The 19,912-nt window shown below is 34.4% G+C and overlaps 1 protein-coding gene across 1 annotated transcript in view; it reads right to left on the bottom strand.

Moving 5' to 3' along the window:
• The window catches only part of LOC106459462 (alpha-ketoglutarate-dependent dioxygenase alkB homolog 6-like), a 36,374-nt gene extending 17,853 nt beyond the window's left edge, over nucleotides 1–18,521 (bottom strand). The window contains exons 1-3 of the mRNA XM_013919083.2: nucleotides 17,869–18,521; nucleotides 14,732–14,861; nucleotides 6,997–7,043 (exon numbers count right to left, since the gene is read on the bottom strand). Coding sequence (XP_013774537.1) covers nucleotides 6,997–7,043; nucleotides 14,732–14,861; nucleotides 17,869–17,892 — 201 coding nt within the window. The 5' untranslated portion in view covers nucleotides 17,893–18,521. The remainder of the gene's footprint in view (nucleotides 1–6,996; nucleotides 7,044–14,731; nucleotides 14,862–17,868) is intronic.
• Nucleotides 18,522–19,912: the final 1,391 nt, after the last annotated feature.

The following is a 19,912-nucleotide window of genomic DNA, read 5'->3' as shown; positions in this document are numbered from 1 at the left end:
CATCATTACTTCAAGGGGAAAAAGTGTGATTTATTTTGCAACACCCCATTAAGATATAATGTGTTAAATACAAACTTTTTTTATAAACACCCTGTATTTAAAGTATGCACAAAGTTGCTTAATTCCCTCTCTAACCTTTCTTAACACAACAATATCTTGTCTCTTATCAAGAGGTTCAGTACATAAGGTAATTGTACCATTGTAACTGCTTAATGAAAAAAGAAAAGAACAAAATCAGAAATACTATATTTGCTAATGATATATATATCCTCATGCTAGAAGTAGTCAGATAACAAATAAACACTTACAGATAAAATCAATATTACAAATTTTCTAAGTTTTCGAAGTCTGATGGATACCACTGTGTACTTGATAATTGCTCTTTTTTTTTTATCTAAGATAGTTACTCAGAAAAATACACTTGAATTTACCAAATTTGTTTGTTTTAAAACAAACTAAATAATGACATCTGGAAGGGATAACATCTAAATACATTAAAATACATTGTACAAACTATAATAATAATAATAATAATAACTGTGTCTAAAACCAGTTCCAGTCATCAAAATTGCAAGAAAAACAGTTTTTCACATTATTTTACTACAATTTTGAGCTATTGCTCACCAAAGCTACTCATACACCCCAAAAAGAAACCCATGACTTTAACTGCTATAGATTTTTACTACAAAAAACAACTCTCAATAAAGAAAACTGATCAATAAATAAAAATTTTATGTGGACTTTCCAGTTTTCACCACTTGAATCTCTTAGGTATGCTTTTTAACAAAAGAACTGTATTGAATCTCTTAGGTATGCGTTTTAACAAAAGAACTGTACCAAAATAAATCATATTGTAATTTGTTTGGAGTCAAACCATCAGACTTACTAGACTATATCTACTTAAGACAAATTAGCAGATCAAGATATACACATGCACATATATCAGAAACAGGGATGAGTTAATATAAAATCTGTTGATTACTAATTAATCAGTTGCCACTAATCAATCATTCTTTTAAACTTTTCTGACTATAACCTAATTCCTTTATCAACAGTCCTTAAAATCAGTTATGATGAAGCTATAAACACGACAACATACTCGCATCGATGAAGCTATAGCCACGATAACATACTCGCCTCAATGAAGCTATAGACATGACAACATATTTGCCTCGATGAAGCTATAGACACCACAACATATTCGCCTTGATGAAGCTATAGATATGACAACATATTGGCCTCTGATTCTGTAAATTCTGCTCAGCCTATAGGCCTAACAAGTTGGTGATTTTGACATTCTTATTGGCATAATAATTATGAGAAAAAGTAACAGTGATAATGCTCAATCTGTTCTGAAATATCACAGGAATGAGTTTCAATTCTTGGTTGGATATAATGCTTTTGGATTGCTATGCTTTCTCTTTCTAGCCTTTTACAGAACAACAATTACTGTTTCAAAGCTCTGACTATAATATGCATTTGTATTACAGTGCAGTGCTACAATCAGTTACAGGAATGAAGGCATATTGAGTTGCATTACTATGCAGTGCTACAATTAGTTACAGGAATTAAAGCATGTTCAGTTGCATTACTATGAAGTGCTATAATTAATTATAGGGATGAAGGAGTTGCATTGGATCTTGAAAGTTAACTGTCAAATGCTATGCATAAAAAGTAAGCCAGAAAGATAGAGACATTTTTTGAATGCTCTGAAAGAATAGTTATATGATTAACAATTGACCAATGAGGCTTTGGAGATTGTCCCAGCTTACAATGTTTGTTGTTGTTGAATGAAACTGAATAAATTACAATACATATGCATCACTATATATCTAAGAGCATAAAGGTATCAATACAAATTAAGATTTTAATATTTTATTAATGTTGATAAAGCCACTCAAGTAAATAAGCTTAAAAACTGTAGTGGTTAATTTTAGAAAAACAAAAACAAAATCACAATTTGTAAGATACTGACAAATGAAACAATAATCAAAAATAAAGATAAAAATTTTGGTCATCAAAGACTTAAAATTCCTAATTTTTATTAATAATTTAGTAGATTATTTAGATAATATTAGCTGATTTCAATTAATTGTTTTATAGCTGACAAACCAATTACCATTTATTCAGCTAATTAATCAATACATGCTATGTAAGAGAGACATTTATACAAAAGAAGACTTGGATTGGTGAGAAATAATTGGAAAGTGATGGCCCTTTTAAGCTATCCTTTGACTCAAACGTTATAATTTTCCTATACTGAAAATGTATTTCTGACAGATACTTACTTCCACTCACATACATAGTTATTATCATTCAGTGCTGCCCTCTATTTGCAAACTATCATGTGACAAGCCTCCACCAATAGAACGGCCACATACCCACATGACTCCCTCTATGCTATTCTATCTAACTATCACTTTGAGTTTAGGCAGAAACTTAAGCACCAGTTGACGTTGAGGAGGAAGGGTGGGAAGTATGAGTGGAAGTAAGTACCTATCGGAAATACATTTTCAGTATAAGAAAAATTATAACTTCTGACAAGGTACCTTACTTTTGCTCACATACATAGCTAGAATCCCACATTGAATAGATGGAGGGACCAGTACAAGGGAGAAAGTAAAATCATCCTTTGAAAGCATCTGAAGGACACCTTAACCAGGGAACCCTCTAAGAGGATTATACGTGGGAGACCACACTATTTCTGTACCAGGTATACTCTTCATTCAGACACAGAAATAATCTGGCAGATCTGGGTGGAAAATGGTGATGAGCACACCCCAGTGGGAAAGAACACAGGTTGGAGAGTGATTCAAACCACAATATATAATAATTTCAATCTTCCTTATGAATGGAATTTAGGTAAATTAAGGGATGTGCCCTAAGATGTAGAGTTACTAGGGCACAATGGATTGTACATGGTAAGTCAACTGCATTCAAAACTCAACTGCCGGGTACTACCATTCATGTGGGGGTAGGAAAGAGGACCATACCATTTTCACCTCAAGTTCAGCTGACAGAAGGGAGAAATCCCACCAGCAATCTGTAAACAGGGCACATTTGAACAGCAGAGTGATGCATCATATATAGACATATATTGAACCAGAAATCCAATCTCCGTATGACCAGAAGCAAGAAAGATGTCCATGTAATGTGCCATGTACCACTCAAACAGACAGGAGCCACCCCATATGTAGTAACATCCTTGGCATAAAGACATCAAGGGGTAGTGTAAGAGGAAGAAGCAAAGTAACCAATAAGTGCACCCATCATGAACCACAACAACGGGTTAATGCACTTGAGGTGAACTGAGTGAGGGACCAGGGATATCTTAAACACATGAGTGAGGACTTGTGTTGATTGGTTCAGCTTTAAACCAAAAATTCAACTGCCATTCAACATCCATGCTGGGATAGGATGAAGGATCCCAATCATCACAGCATGAGTGTGATATTGATTGATTCAGCTCTAAATAAAAAACGTAACTGCCAGGAACTGATTTCCATACAGGGTAGGGTGAGGGATCTCAATCATTATGACAGTTCACTCCAAAGCAACTTCCTTCCATCAATTAAACAGAGATGGAGTGTCTGCAAGAATGTTGTTCACACTGGAGACAGTGCAATGGATGACCACAAAACTCTATTTTGAAAACCAAACCCGAGTTAGTCAATCTAAAGTATGGTAGAGATGGGCAGCAATCCTCTTCTTTACCCATGAAGTGGATGGGTTAGTATGATTTGGAATGGGCACATTTATGAAGGAAATATATTGGAAGGAATAACCTATGAGCAATCTTGGGCAACGCCCCATCTCTAGTTTATGTAAGAGATTGAAGTATACCTGGATAGGCATCACTCACCACAGGTCAGGATTCTTGTTGAAAAATAACAAAAGAAAGAAAACTTATCCAGTTACCATCTCACCAAAGTCTGAAGAATAGCAACATGTGGGAAATGATAACCTGATGAAGAAGAAACAGCAACATGATGCAGATAGTGAGAGGTGAAAGTATGCAGAGTGGTCCACATACCTGCTTGAAGAATTTCCTTCAAAGAATGATAGAGATGAGACATGAGGGAAAAAGTAAGAGACCTAATCTGATGGGAAGACACCTGGAACAAATTCCAGGAAAAAGGAGACAAGGAAGAATAAGCCAATCAAATCAAATCAAAAACCAAACCCTATTTGTAATGGTGGAAGGAGAGAGATCACAAATATAGTACAGTTACCAAGGAATGAAAAAGTGGGAATGGTTATTAGGGAAGGAAACCATGCGAGCAATATAACAACAAAGAGCACAAATGGGACACAGAAGTCTATCCAGATCAGGAATAGAGGTGCTAAATGGAAAGAATGGAAATTGGTAAGAAGGAAGAATTACCCTCCCATGCCACCAAAGTTTTGGAAAGATACAGAGTTCGTGAAACGCTGATGGAAAACAAATCTGACTGAAAACATCCATAGGCTAAAAAGAAGGAAATATGCCATAAGGAATAAATGAAACATAGAACAAGATAACAAAGGTTCATGTGGAGATAAAGTAAGGCAGTGCAGCACTTCATTGACCTCCCAATCTGGAAGAACTGCATGCCTTAGAGGTCGACTAATACCAGAAGGAATGCAACAATAGCAATAAGGTCAAAAGATAAAAACTTTACAGTACTGAGAAAACAAAAAGTAGTGGGATAAGGCAGCTTGATAACCTACGATTGAAGATAAATAACTAAGTGAGTTATAATAATATGTAATAATATAACAGGAACAGTGGGACAAGCAGGGGAAACCCCCAACCCAAAGACTAATGCTGTAACAAACTGAATCTCCACGCCAAGGACCAAATAAAAACCATGCATGAAGATGAAGGGGAAGAAGTGTTGGATGAACTACCCATGACCGAGGTTACTGTGGAAAGGATGGAGTTATGAGAAGAGGCAATGATGGAGCAGATTGGATCTGGAGCAGCCCTAGAAACCACAGCTGGGCCAGCTAGTAAGAAGCAATCAGAAGGACCTGACACAGAGTGCTGTGGATGATAGAATCACCCTGGAAAGGAGTCATGTAGGAGGATACACATAAAGAAATTATTTTGTTCAATCTTGACTGAATACATCAACAGCCAGTGCAAGTGGATGAGGTACCGGAGACCAAACGCAAGGTAACTTGGTATTGAGGATTTTGGCAAATGCCTACATGTCCGGAGTACCCAACCAATTGCATAACCACAGGAAAACTTGAGGAACTAGAGACCACTCTGTTGGATAAATTTTGTCCAGGCAGGAAAGATGATCAACAGCAAGGTTGAAAGCACACGGTATATGACATGCAATGAGATGAATACCATATGTGTGGGCCCAAAAAAGGAGGACCAACATTTGACCATAAAGGGAACGAGAACGGGTGCCTTCCTAGTCATAGATACACATCACCACAGTAGGATTGACAGAATGGATCATAACCAGATGATTGCTGGCAGGATGAAGAAAATGACCCAAAACCCAATGTATGGCTAGAAGCTCCAGAATATTAATATGGTAAGAATGCACAGTCAGAGACCATTAACCTGAAACTATTTGCTGTTCGACCCATGCCCCCAGCCATGAAGAAAAGCATCTGTGGAAATATGAAAGTCTGGAAGAGGGGGAAAGAAGCAGAGCACCTGCCAATGTTTGATCCTTGTCTAGCTACCAATGCAGATCGTCTACAATAGAAGGAGGAAGGATAAATGGAACATCCAAGGCACAGCAAATTCAGGTGGAGGAAAAAGGCTGTCAAATACTTTGTTGTCCTGAAAATGGACAACTTCAGGAGAGAAATGTTGGTTCAACTAATGATCAATCTCTTGACAAATAATTGCTGATAATTCCATAGTTGAAGTCCCCCCCCCCACCTTAAGCCTGTGTAAATGTGTTGGCAGAAGGTGTAACCTCCAAATTGTTAACTTGAATAACGAAACACAACTGTGTTAGTAAAAAAGGAATAAAAAAATATTAAAAAGCTTGTAATTAATGACTAATTCCCTAACTGGGTAGAAATAGAAAATAATTCTGGTATAAGTTCAAATTAGTACCATTGGACAATAAATAGTAAACTTGATAAGAGTAAATCAATACATAGATTCAAAAACCTTGAAGAGAGCACAAACTAAATGTCCAAACATGAGCACTGTCAAGAAATGATAGTTAGGTAGAATAGCATAGAGGGAGTCACATGGGTATGTGGCACTTCTATTGGTGGAGGTTTGTCACATGATAGTTTGCATGTGAATCAAGGAGTGTGTGGGAGTGAAAGGTTTGTGGCATGCAAAAAACTGTGCAAATAGAGGGCAGCTGAATGAGAATAGCTATGCATGTGAGTGAAAGTTAGGTATCTTGTTGGAAATTACTTTATGGATAGTTGCTGGGTTGCAAAATATCTCAACAGTAACTTTGATTGAATAAAAATATCTCTGAGTACATAATTTTCAGAATTTCACACAATTAAAGGCTATATGTGCAGAGCCATCTCTAATTTTGGACTGACAGATGAGAGGAATAGCAGTCAACCAACACAGCCCACCTCCAACACTTGGACTATTCTTGCCCAACTGAATAGTAGGACTTGACCTACATTCCTGTAGCACACCCATGGCCACAATGTGCAGATTGCATTTTTCTGGTAACATACTGTGAAAAACATGAGTCCTAGAATTCCTAGTACAGGCATGCTACCATTAGGCCATCTCTGGCTCCTTACTTTAAGGATTCATTTAGAAATGTACTAATATATCTGATGACAGACTATCAAAGTAAAATTATCTAGCTCTGGAAAGATAACTTTCAAGAAATACAAATAGAAATTTAGTTGGACAAATATACTTACTTAAAAATATGTTACTTAAACTCGCATTGTCTTCTAAGGTAATTTTGTTAGGTCAACAGTATGAATCTTTCTTAATTTCACTAAATGAAAATCCACAGATTCTTAAGCCATAAAAAAAGCTAACACCTACTGTACCTTTGGAAGTGACTCTGGTATCATTCCTTTTGGATGGGGTAGTCCTCCTGTAAGGGTAAAAATAATCTTTACCCTTTTTTAAGCATCATTTTCAAGTGGTTAAACTTTACTTTTGAATAATAATTACTAATTTAAAACTATTAATACATGATTATATTTTGTAAGTAAAAGTAATTTATGCTGTAACAAAAATATATTTAATTATTAACACTAATAGTTCTGTTGAATATTTCTACAATATATATAAAATTAACATTTTAAATAATGTTTACTGCAAATTTGCAGCTTTTATTACATTGTGAAGGAGGTGTTCTTGTGACTATTATTTTTCTCTTAGTGTTAAATGTTTTCCAAACACCATAACTGTTTTAAGTATGCCAGAAATGTTCCTGTAGAGACAAACTGAGAAACAGTACTTACTTGAACAGTGTGTTAAAACAGTTATCACTATAGACCAATCTCGCTGCACAGGATTTCACAAGCACCAAATTTAGTTCTTGCTACTTTATCCCCACAAAAATCATACACACACATTAACTTGACACCATAGAATGTATACAGATATATGTAAAATGCACAATTTCTCTTAGTATCACCTTCTATATGCTAAAATACATTACTTTTTCCATAAAAAGCAAAACAAAAACTGTATACTAAAAATCTTGAAGAGAATGCGGTTTTTTTCTTGTAAAGGAACAGAGATTACTTATTTCATTCAAGGATATTAGTTATAAATTCTAACTAAAAGTGAGAAAGATGCTGATAGTTGATCAGTTTTCTTGTAACTGAGAGCTACAAAAGAACATTTTAATTATTTAAAAGGTAATTAAATATTGATTATTTTGAGCAATTGTTTAATATCAACTCTAACCGAGCAGGAAATTAGCATATATTTTGACATAATTCTTGAATTCTGAAAATCATTTCTCTGAAAAAATCCTGAAATGTAACCATTTCCTATGTATAAAATGGCTCATTTAGAACTGTATGTTACTATAAAGATAATAGTTAATACATTGAATACTTGTAAATATAATGAGGACGATAGAGAAAAAAATCAATTTCTTTTAAGTTCTCATGAAAAACGTCAAGTACAATGTACTGTGTAATTCTAATTACATAAGGCACCATATGTACATGAACTCATATATATGAGACAATTACAGTAACTATAAGATGAGGTTCTTTTCAAGCTGAAGTTATATTTATACATGTTCATGCCTAGCTAAAAGAATAAAATATACAGCCATACTTCATATTTATGTAAAACCTAAAAACAGTACTGATGAATGAAAACAGCTAAAAGTAAATGACAGACATAGACATTACATTCCCAGCAAAATTAAAATAAAATCTTGTGATATTACTTGCACCTTAGTTAAATCAAAATTGGCTTATATTTATTTTCACTGTATCTTCAAATATATTTACATTAAACATAAAAAAATGAAACTCTGATACTGATTACATGTTTGCTCTAAAGATGTGAGTGTCATCAAGAAACCAACCAAAAACTCATCATTTTTAGGTTTGGAGAATATTTTGTTTCTGGTTTACTTGGTGTGGCATTGTTATCTGACTATGTTCATGATAAAGGTTCCAGAACAACAATACTTAAGAATGAAAAGACTTTGTGTTTGTAACATGTTGCATTTTGAAAAACTATGATTTACAATGAAAGTTCTGGCTTGGACACATTTCATAAACTTCTTATCTATTTTATACGTACCAAGCTAGTATACTACGGCCATCAGAGCTGAATAAGTGGCAAAATTAATTATAGTATTACTATAAATCTATTCAGTTAAGTGGATGTATGCAATTTAGGCAGTTGTATTTTGTTAATTTACTTTACATGTAAGGCTTCTGTGTGATTGTGTTGATAGCTATGGAAAAAGATGAGGTGTATTACTGACCTGTGACTGCCAAGAAGTGTAGTGTTATAGCCTTACTGCAACTGATTTTTGACCAAGTGACCTGTCTGACTAAGTCTATTTAATAATATTTTCGCTTTCTAGATGTGAATCACATTAGAGAAATCCCAAATATTGTCCAAATACTTGTACTGGTGTCCAATGAGAAATTTGAAAGTTATCATTTTCTTAAATCGAAAATGTATTTCCAATAATACTTATCTCTTTTCAAACTAAAGTTATTACTTGACTGTTAGGGTTTCCTTCCTTTGCCCATCTAAGCATTGGTCTGAATTCTTTTTGCTTGGTCCAGTCTTTTATTCCCCACTTAACTACCCTTCCCAATATCTGTCTCGTGACATTCTCCACCTACATCAATGTGTTCTCTGTTCTGGTACTGTATATAAGCACCTCATTCAGATAATATTATAACTTTTTCTAGACTGGCTCAATCTGCAGTCTTTAACACTGGCTCTTAGTGGGGAGAAAGGGGTGGGAGAGTGTGAAGGCAGCTAAGTATCACTGGAAATACATTCTCGATTTAAGAAAATGTTAACTTCCAAAACATACTTACCTCCTCTCACACTACAGCTAGAATCCCACATTGATATGTTGGAGGGACCGGTGATGGCATTATCCATAGAGAATGCATCTGCATAGGTCATAGGCATGCCAATAGAAGATTAGAACCCTAGTGGGGAACCGCACTACATCCAGGACAGGTATGCTCTACACCTGGAATCTAATTCATGCATTGCAAATGGAATTTTTACATGAGCCATCATCACTATTGGCCAGGACCCAACCAGACAGCTGAAGTTCCACTACATAGGGTTGGAATTAAAGGGCCATGATCCCTAAATCCCACATTGGTGGCTAGGGCATTTGGACCAGAAGATATTTATACATGTGAGCGGATCTCAACCTCTAGCTATAGAGTGATGCAATCACGACAAGAAGGTAAGCAACAGTGAAGTGGACACCTCTACTTAACCAGAAGAAGTTCAAAAGGCAGCATCCCAAACTCGGAATGACAGGATCCTGGATGCCATACTCAACCTAAAAAACAGAACTCATCCGATCTGGAATTATGAACACTCATCTTCATTCCATAACCATGTGGGCAAGATAAATTCCACTTATCCCCAGAATTATGGAGAGGATGTGGTAAAAACTGTGCTGAACCAAGGACCCGGGAGGGGATCGCTCTGCATTTGGAATTACAAGGAGACAATGGACCCTCTTCCATCAACAATGTACTGAACCAATACAGATCAAAAAGAAGGGCTAAGCTCAACCCATCAAATCTGAACCAGTATTATGAGTAGGCTCCCACATAGGCTGGTGCCTCTTCTACCAACATCTGGAAAAAAAACATCCAAGGTCCAGGATAGAAGGACCCAACTTCTCCCTCTTCTCCAACAGTGGAGGAAATTCACTCAAAAACACCTGAAGGAATACCCTCTGTCCACCATCCCAGTGTGGTAAGGACTCCCTAGCTCTACTAGAAGAATCTGGGGTGTAATATGCATTGGGGAGCCCTGAGGAACAATGCCCTGGAAACAATGTAATAGGTGAACCAAGTTCCATAAATATTTAAAAGCAAACCAACCCTAATTTATTCAATCCAATGATCGGCAAGAATGAGCAGGATTCCCTTATGCATAGTGCAGTAATACCACCCAGTCTGCCTCTATGTGGTCTTATGGAACAGCTTATTTCTACAGAGCTTGTTGCAACCTAGATAAAGTATATTGTGTTAGTGGTTGCTAGTGCGTAATTGGTTTGATAAAAGCACACCTACCTGAGCAACACTTGCCAAAGAGTAGGATCCTGTGAAAAAGAGGTAAGGGACCCTGGAAAATAAATAAGAGACAATATTAGTAATGAAGATGCTCACACCTCCTTATAATCTAGGGGATGTGGTTAAGATAGCTAATGGGGGTGGTCAAAAACCCTCAGAGGAAGATACTGCCAGATCATGCAAGTAATGTGAGATAAAAGTATTGGAGGAGGTCCACATACCAGTCTGTGCAATTCAACCAGGCAGCTAAGGGCACAGAAATGTGATGAATCTGAAGAGACGAAACTTGCAGAAGACTCCTCACCTCCAAAGAGAGCCCAGAATAAGCAATATGAATAAATTTCCATACCAACCTCGACAAAGTAACTGGAGATAAGTCACAGGAAACTGAAAGATCACAATGGAGAAAAAGTTGTTGTCTAGCACCTCTAAAGGCATTAGTATGGGCAACATAACAATTCAAGGCCCTCACTTGACATAACAAACAATTGAGATCCGATCGATCATTGAAGTGAGAAATAGTGGTCAGATGAATTGGTGAAAAGGATTTACCCTCTTACCTGGCTGCCAATGTCTTAGAGAAAAAAACTGTCTGAGTATAGGAGAAAATAGGCAGAATGATAAAGTGTCCTGTGCACAAGCAACGCAAACAACTCTGACCAGTGACGTCTGCAGCAACAACAAAATTAAACAGCAACAAAATTAAAGCTTAAGGGAAAAGTGATACATGGTACATGAAGCTAAGTGCTCAAATAGATGTTGAGAAAAAGCATGTAATACCACCTTGATATACCAGTTAAGGACAAGCGACCTGAAGTAATTTGAGGAGGTCAGAGAGCACTGGGGACTTAAACAATATTCATCTCGAGTACCTAAAGGTAGTCAATAAGGCCACCTTATATAAGGCAACTGTGGAAGATGCAAGACCTTTGTTAAAGAGTCAGGTCAAAAAACGTCTGGATGAAGTGGGTCCAACCTCCTCTCAATACACCATTGTCGATATGTGTGCCATTTCCATTGAAAAATTTCCATCGTGGGATTATGCAAAGACTGAAACAGACACATGGCAACCTTAGAAGTTAAACCCTGATGCTATGCAAAGGACCACATAACATCCATGCATGAAGCTTGAGGCTTCAGGATGACATATTGTGTTGGAGTGACAATAGATTTTTTAGCTGTGATAATGAAGCCTGCCTTGGTTACTTCTGGAAGGAGAATCTGGGTGTCACATTCTACCAACTGATGAGATGATGCCAGCAGTAACCAGTCATCCATGAAATGGTGTGTGCACAGGTCTAGAAAATGGAGATAATGAGAAAAAGCTTGTATGATTTGGTAGAACACATATGGTGCTGATGTTAGTCCAAAGAGCAGAGCCCTGAACTGTAGCACCTGACCCTTATGCACAAAATGCAGATAGTGGTGGGATGCCACTGCTATGGAAACATGCAGATAGGAGTCAGTGACATCGAACTTGAACATCCACAATCCTGGTAAAAAATGCCAATGATTGTCTCCATTGTAAACCTTGGAATATCTAGGAATTGATGTAGACAAGAAAGATTGATGACCAAAAGCCAATCTCCTGTCTACTTGGGCACAACAAACAGACAGAAATAAAACCCTGGAAGAACTGGCATGACTGTCTCCACTGCCCTAGACCAACAAACCTCTGATAGCCCTAGAATGAAGTTTTGAAATCCGAAGCACTACAGGTTGAGTGGATAATGGTGATGAAGATGTGAATTGAATGACTAATCCTGACTCAAGGACCTGTAGTACCCATGGTAAAAGTTTTCCACACGTCCAATACAGTATACAGCATAGCACTGTGAACAAGTGTTATAATACAAGTCTATGAAGAGCATTTTCGTGTATATTATGAAGCCTTAACATAGCCAGATACCTGCTCATGCTGTAATAAATCATACATGTCTGTGATTTTGGTTATCTTCACTAAAGTGTGCTAGGATGTGTATTAAAATTAATAATTTTTGGAAAATATGTATATTTTTTTCCATAATTATTCATTTTAACAAATGTAAGCAAAACTGTAACACTGAGAAAAGATATGGGGAAATAAGTTTGGTTTCATTACAAAGGTTTGTAGTATTGCCATATTATCTGTATCATATAACTGTGATAAGGTTACAATGATCAAAAGATTCAATACCATCAACTATCTAACTAGATCTTCAAATAAAAGGAAAACTGCTGATGTTTGCCTTTAAATCTCTAACATCAGGTAGGATCCAAGGTAGGTCATTTTGAGACTTTGTAATCATGAAACTATAAATATTGTAACTTTTAATGTAGTACATGTACCTTCATGAAATTTGGCAAGCTATTAATAAACACTATAATTCTGTCGCACACAAAATATCAGACTTTTTACTAAAATATTTTTGCAAAAAATTTCTCTATGAACTTATGAAGCCTTTAGTGAGTCAGTTCAAGTGCAAGGTGATTTTCATGCTACAAATAAAAATACTTCTTTTTATCTTTAAGTTTCATAATTCATTTACACAACTCCCAGAACTTCTTAACTAATTATAAAAAACTTTTTTCAATAAAACTCTATATTTCATTTGTTATTTTCTCTACCCTAACACTAATTGTATTGGCCTTAGTCAATTTGACCAACCTCGTAACTACCACATAATAAAAAGATATAAAATATCTAAATTATGTGTTTTTCTTTTTAGAATAGCTACACATTGTAGCAGACAATTACACACTATCTACTTTTAGAGTCAAAGCTAATAGATTTTTCATGTAGTTTTATTTCTTTACATTTGCACTCAGACTCTCTCTGATTACAATGATAGCTCTATGTAAAAAAAAAAGAATTAAATTACAAGAATACACTTGTTGAATTACACATCACGCTCACACTGAGTATGTGATACATGAATATTTTGTTTAAGTTTTCTTAGCTAACTTAATATGTTCCTAATTTTTAAACTTTAGTTACTTTCATAACAATAAAAAATACAGATAGGAAACAAGAAATTTAGTACTTTCATCTGAAAGCTATTGTACTCATACGATAGAAATCTACTTCAAAATCTAGGCCTAAATCTTAGTAATGATAGTGTGGCCTCAGAGATTATTTTTCTTAAATTCCAATATGCAAAACAAAATATTGCCATTAATATAAAAAAAGAATGTTCTAAAAGTAACATAATTTACCTGACTTTCTAACTAAGCTATAAGATGGTTAAATAATTCACATACTTGATCAAACAGAATTTCAAGACTGGCAAAAGAAGACAATGATGGAAAAATATTCAAAAATGGTTATCCAAAGATCTAGCCTTATCGCTTTAAGTAAATTGAAATCTTCTCTTTATATTGGTTAAAAATAATCCAACAGCAAATGGCACAGAGAATTACTGACATTTTTTGAAAAACATGATGTGTTAGGAGTTTCACTTTTATTGCCTATATCTCGGTAAAGCAAGAAGTCTGAAAGCTAAAATTTGACATTTCAGCTCAGTACAAAAAGTTAGGAGATCATACAGGCGTAGAAGAAAATCTAAAATGAGCAATTCGGAGCAAAGTGTAATGTGGTACAAAGAAATAAAGACTGAGAATTTATTTAAATATTTCCTTTTGAAATTAAGAAATTGAAACTTATATAATATTAAAATTTGAGTCATCAACTATGTTTTGAGTTTTGATTCCATGTTTACTGATATTTAAAATTTTGAATGCAACTCTGTAAAAATATAGTAACATGCACACTTTGACACACCCATGATGAAATGGTTAATATGTGTTTAGTTATAGGCTTCAAGATAAGCATGTTCTTCGTGGAAATCACTGTCACAACATCCACTTGGATTTAAACCTCAAACAGTTTAGTTTTTAAAATATTATCTATTAGTAAAGAGGTTGTGTAAGCTAAAAGTCTTAAACTGAGCCTTTATTAATTACCATATCCATGTTGCTTAGAAAAGCTAAAAGTAAAAGCTATTGAACTTTTAAACTTAAAGCACTTCATCAAACTCACCCCAATTTTGTAGTCGTCTATGTGCTAAGTTAGTCCATTTAGGCTTAGGTGCTTCATAGACACAATCAATCAAGTATTTCTCCTCCTCTGCAGTGATGAAATTTGGTAGGTAGTATACTGTTGGAGGTACCTATATGTATATAATTACTTGACAACACTATCAAATACAGTGTCAATGACTCAAACCTAAGTCTATAAATATTATTCAATGTAAATTGGCTAACAGTATGTTAATAGTGGTTAATCATCATCCATATTTTAAAAAAAAATACAAGGTATTCAAATTCGATGACAAGTAACCCACATTGAGACTAATAATGGCTGGAGACGGCTTGAATGGGTAATGAAGAAAATCTTTAACATAAGTTTAACAGCAAATGTACAACGTTTCGACGTACCTGATGATGACAAAACCTTGTCGAAACGTTGTTTAACATTTGCTGTTATGTTAAACTTATATTAAAGCTTTTCTTCATTACCCATTCAAGCCATCTCCAGCCATTATAAATACAAGGTATCTTCATGTGTAGTAAATTTGGTACATATAGTGTCAATCATATGCATTTCAGGAAACAGAATTTAAACAATTTCACTATTAAACAAGTTATTTCTTTAAAACACACAAAATAAGCTATGACTGATCACGTCTTAAAATAAGGTGACCGTTGATCACATGTACATGTTGATTTTCTATATTTCCCCACATGAACAACAATTCTGAAAATGCTCAAGTAGTCTATATACATGACATTAAAGAGAATGTCTCTTTATGATGGAAACTTTACTGAGTACATAGTTCCATAAGCACACCAATAACTAGTAGAAAAATCCTTTGTTGTCACATATAAATAAGTTTATACAATATTAAAGAAAAAGAACAAATAGCAACATACTGCATTAAAATTCAATACAAATTTCATAACTCTGACCCAAAAAGACCACTTATCTTAGGTATCATCACAAAAAATAATGAAATGTTACTTGATTATTAATATCATCAAAAATTCTCAAAAAGAGTATCAGAATACAATTACATATTTATTATTTGAAAAATTCCATACAAGTATATACACATATATGTTTAATATAATTTTTGCAGTTCCAGAAAGTAGTTTGAAATGTTTCATGAGAATCATTTTAAAGAGTGGAAGTATACACTTATATTCTTATGCAAAAGTAAAAACAGCCAAACTATAATGAACAGTATTACATATAAAAGTAGTAGTACCAGTTTCGGGAAGGGACAAATTTTGAAATAGTGCCATGTCAGAATGGTATTCAGTTTCTCATACCTCCCTCTCCAAATGTCAGCCTCAAATTTTTTTCAAAGATTAAATTAAGAAAAAGACAATAATGTGAAACTTAGTCATTTGTGATTTAAATATACTTCAAAATTTTATTATGCAGTACAAAATGCTGCTAAACAATGAAAAAAAAAGTTTATCTTTATACTTTAAAAGACAATAAAGTTTTTTGTCAGAAAGAAGGCAGAAACCCATTTTATTATAAATGTCCAAACATCATTCTGAAGTTTTCTGGCACTGGTTCAAACTTTGACTCTTCCCTTAGATTTTTACTTATTCATAAAGTTGTTGATCTTTCCGAGATTTAACCTAAAACTTTAAAGAAACTGAGGAAACAAAACAGTAAGGGCTTTAACTGCTATTTTAGGAATTGCTGAACACTTCATACATTATATTCTACCAAGCAGTCAATTTATTTACCCACTTCTTACCGTTTCCACCAATCTCATAAGCAATCAACTGCATTACTAATTTATCTCATTTTGTGGCAACTATAAAAAAATTAAAATGCTTACTGAAAGTCAAATCACACATCATTTGGGGTATCTTCCACAGTAAAAGTGGAAGCTTTAAAAAAAAAATGTAACAAACTAGGAAGACAAAAAACCCATAAAGATGACTGTCAATTAAAGACAAACTTTTCATAATCTCTTGCAAATGTTATTTTACAAGAGATCTTAACATCTTGCTAATAACAAAAGTAAACTTAATAGGTGTCTAAAGATTAGTGAATCCTCCTTCAACCCCCTTTTTTAAAAAAAAAAGAAATATCACACTGGCACTCTTAAAATCAAAGGGAATTTACCTGTATTAAAAGTCATTTGAAACAAAAAAGAAAATGAAAAGTATAACTATCTATTTACTAATTTCTACATGGATTTAAGACAGATCTTGTGAGGGTTAGATGTATTCCAATCTTTTCTAAAATGCTTCCTCCTATTTAATAAATTATTTCTTCTTCTCCTTTATTAGTGAACACAATAAAAAATTAGTAAAACATTCAGCTACACCTTATTCCTTAACAAAAATGCTCCTTTTAAAACTCTCTCCACAGATCGTTCAGCATTATCTTTGACCTTTTCTCAAGCATACTGTGGAAACCTTTCATGTCAAGTTTGATGTTTTTAGCTAAGAGACTCTCATAATCTCTCTTAACCTAAAAAAATATCTTCTTTGAATTACTTTATATTTATTATTATAAATCTCAGCTTCCTCAATTGCTTTACCAGTAAGTTGGCATTTTTTATATATTATTATATCAATATTTAGTCATTTACAAATGGGCTTTTTGATTGGAAAGAATATATTACTTTTCAGCTAGTTTGACTTAACTAATAAAAACAGACTACACTTCTTATCTTTAACTTAATCCACTATTATTTTGAAGTTTATGAAAGCAGGCTTTGCTAAAATTTGAAATAAGAAATGCATGGAAGTGCAATTTTCTGCATATTATTTATTAAATATTTGTTTTTATGTTTTGATGTCATGTATATTCCTGAAATTTTGTGTTTTATAATTTACCTAAAGTAATTCAAATTTAAGTTAAAGTAATTTTCTTAAACCTAACAACCTGGATAATCTGTTAATGTTAAACTGCAAGTTGCATTTAAAATTTACAAGATCACCTCTTATCTTTCTTTTCTCAAGAGAAAATATGTTAAAAGTTGCTAAACTATCTCCATATTACAACATTTCCATTTCCCAAATAATCCTTTGTAGCCTTCTCTGAACCCTTTCCAACAAGTCAATATCCTTTAGAATCACCTAACACTGTAACTTATAAGTGTAACACTAAGTAATACTAGGCCTAGTTTATGTTATACAACTTACCTTCTTAACTATGTTGCTTTCCATTTCTAATATAACTTTAAACTAAAGTTCAGTTTCATTCACATACGCCAAATAAAAAAAACTACCGGTCACATAAAAAATATAGGATAATATGACCTATTGTATTAACGTTGCTAGTATACCAGTCACAATCGACTTTTCTAATGTTTACCTCACTTTAGCGTGTTATTTGTCAAGTACTAAGCTTCACCAAGCAAATGAAACACTGCAACATGAGTGCGATATATTACTCAGGTGTAATGTATGTTTCCATGTTCTGAACGCGCCAAACAAGTTTCGTACAAAATAAAACAGTTAGCTTTTCGGTAGTTTGCGTGATAAAACAACCATATTAAAAGTATTAATATTTAACATGTATCTTATACATTCATTTAACAAAGTTGATTTTTGTTGTTGTTGTTTTTTTATTGTCAACATGTCAACGTTACTAGGTACATAAAAGATTCGGGGCTCAGGTCTGTAGGCACGGGAATTTTCAACGTTTCATATGATATCGATTGTGGTCTTCTATTCTGATTTTCAAGACATCAATTGGAGATTCGGGACACTGACAAATAGAATCTGTGTGCCAGCGCCTAGCGACACCTCTTTAGAGCCTTAACTAAAGCAGGAAAAATCATGCAGCAGCCCTAGGCGCAAAGGGATGAGAGGCAAAATAACCAAAATCACTAGAGGGCGCATATATGATGGCTTGTTCTGGGCGCTAAATCGCCTAGTTACAGCTATGCAATGTCTTCCGATGGGACAACGGCATGTCTCCAGAATTACAACACTAAATCCTGGGGTCGATTCTCGTAGAGGACACAACATAAAATCATACCTTACCAATCTATTAACATTCTCTGAAGCAGTCGCTGCTTATGTTACAAATTTCAAAAAAGCAAATTTTGAAGGGATGCGACAAGAATTATCTGTTGTGAGTTGGGCAGCTGAGTTATTTGGAAACACTGATCAGATGAAGTCAACTTTTAAGGATAATTTTTTTTAATATTCAAGGTAAACATATTCCTTATATAAAAAAGGGTAGCTGCAAGTAAGAAACCAGGTTGGCTCACATAGAGTTTAAGAGATAAAATTAAAGAAAAGCATAATAAATTTAAATTGACAGGTATAACAGGAGATTTAGAAGATTATAGAAGGTCAAGAAAGTTGGTGAAACATGAAATTAGGACATCAAAAGCATTGTATGAGAAAAGACTGGCTGAAAATGTAAAAATTAAGAGTAAGGATTTATTTCAATACATTAAGGGTAAACAAAATGTTAGGATGGGGATAGGACCCTTGAGGGATGATAAAGGAAGTGTTACGTCTCCGTTTGTTAATTGATTTTCCGTAACTTCGTTCTGACGAAACTTTAGCGACACAACTCCTTACTTAATAAAACTGGTTTATTCTTTCTGAATATAACTTTACCGATACACTTATTTTCAACAGTCGCTCTATAACAAACGCTATAACAACGAACTTCAACAATACGTCTCTCTCTGACTGCAGTTTAATTACTCACTACCTACACACACATTATTTCGTCACGTTGTCACCCTCTTATATATATACCAGCCTACCCTATATCTAGTAAATGCTAGAGCATTCGCCAAGGTACAGGATAGTTCTAGAAACGTGGCGTGACACTAGTCATGTGACCTCGCTGACGCAACAGAAGGCTAGTATGTAATGATTATGAGATGGCTAGGTTATTACATTTTGCTTTTTCTTCGGTTTTTACTAATGAAGATTTAAGCAGTATTCCACATCTTGAACAGTTGATAAATGGAAACGAGATCAAACAATATGACTGCATTAATTCTGAGCTGGTTAAGAAAAAAATCGGAAGTTTAAAAAACGATATGGCTACTGGGCCAGATAATATTTCCCCATGGGTTTTGAAGGAGGTTGAAGATTGAATATGTGAGCCACTTACTGCTATATTTTTGTCAGCCCTTGAATAGTGAGTAGGTACCAGAGGATTGGAACTTAACAAATGTAACTACTATTTTCAAAGAGTAGGTGATAAAAAATTGTC

Source organism: Limulus polyphemus, unplaced genomic scaffold (genome assembly GCF_000517525.1).
Source record: "Limulus polyphemus unplaced genomic scaffold, Limulus_polyphemus-2.1.2 Scaffold612, whole genome shotgun sequence".
Classification (NCBI taxonomy): Eukaryota; Metazoa; Arthropoda; class Merostomata; order Xiphosura; family Limulidae; genus Limulus; species Limulus polyphemus.
The sequence above is the reverse complement of the archived record's forward strand: the minus strand, read 5'-3'. Positions and strand labels throughout refer to the sequence as shown.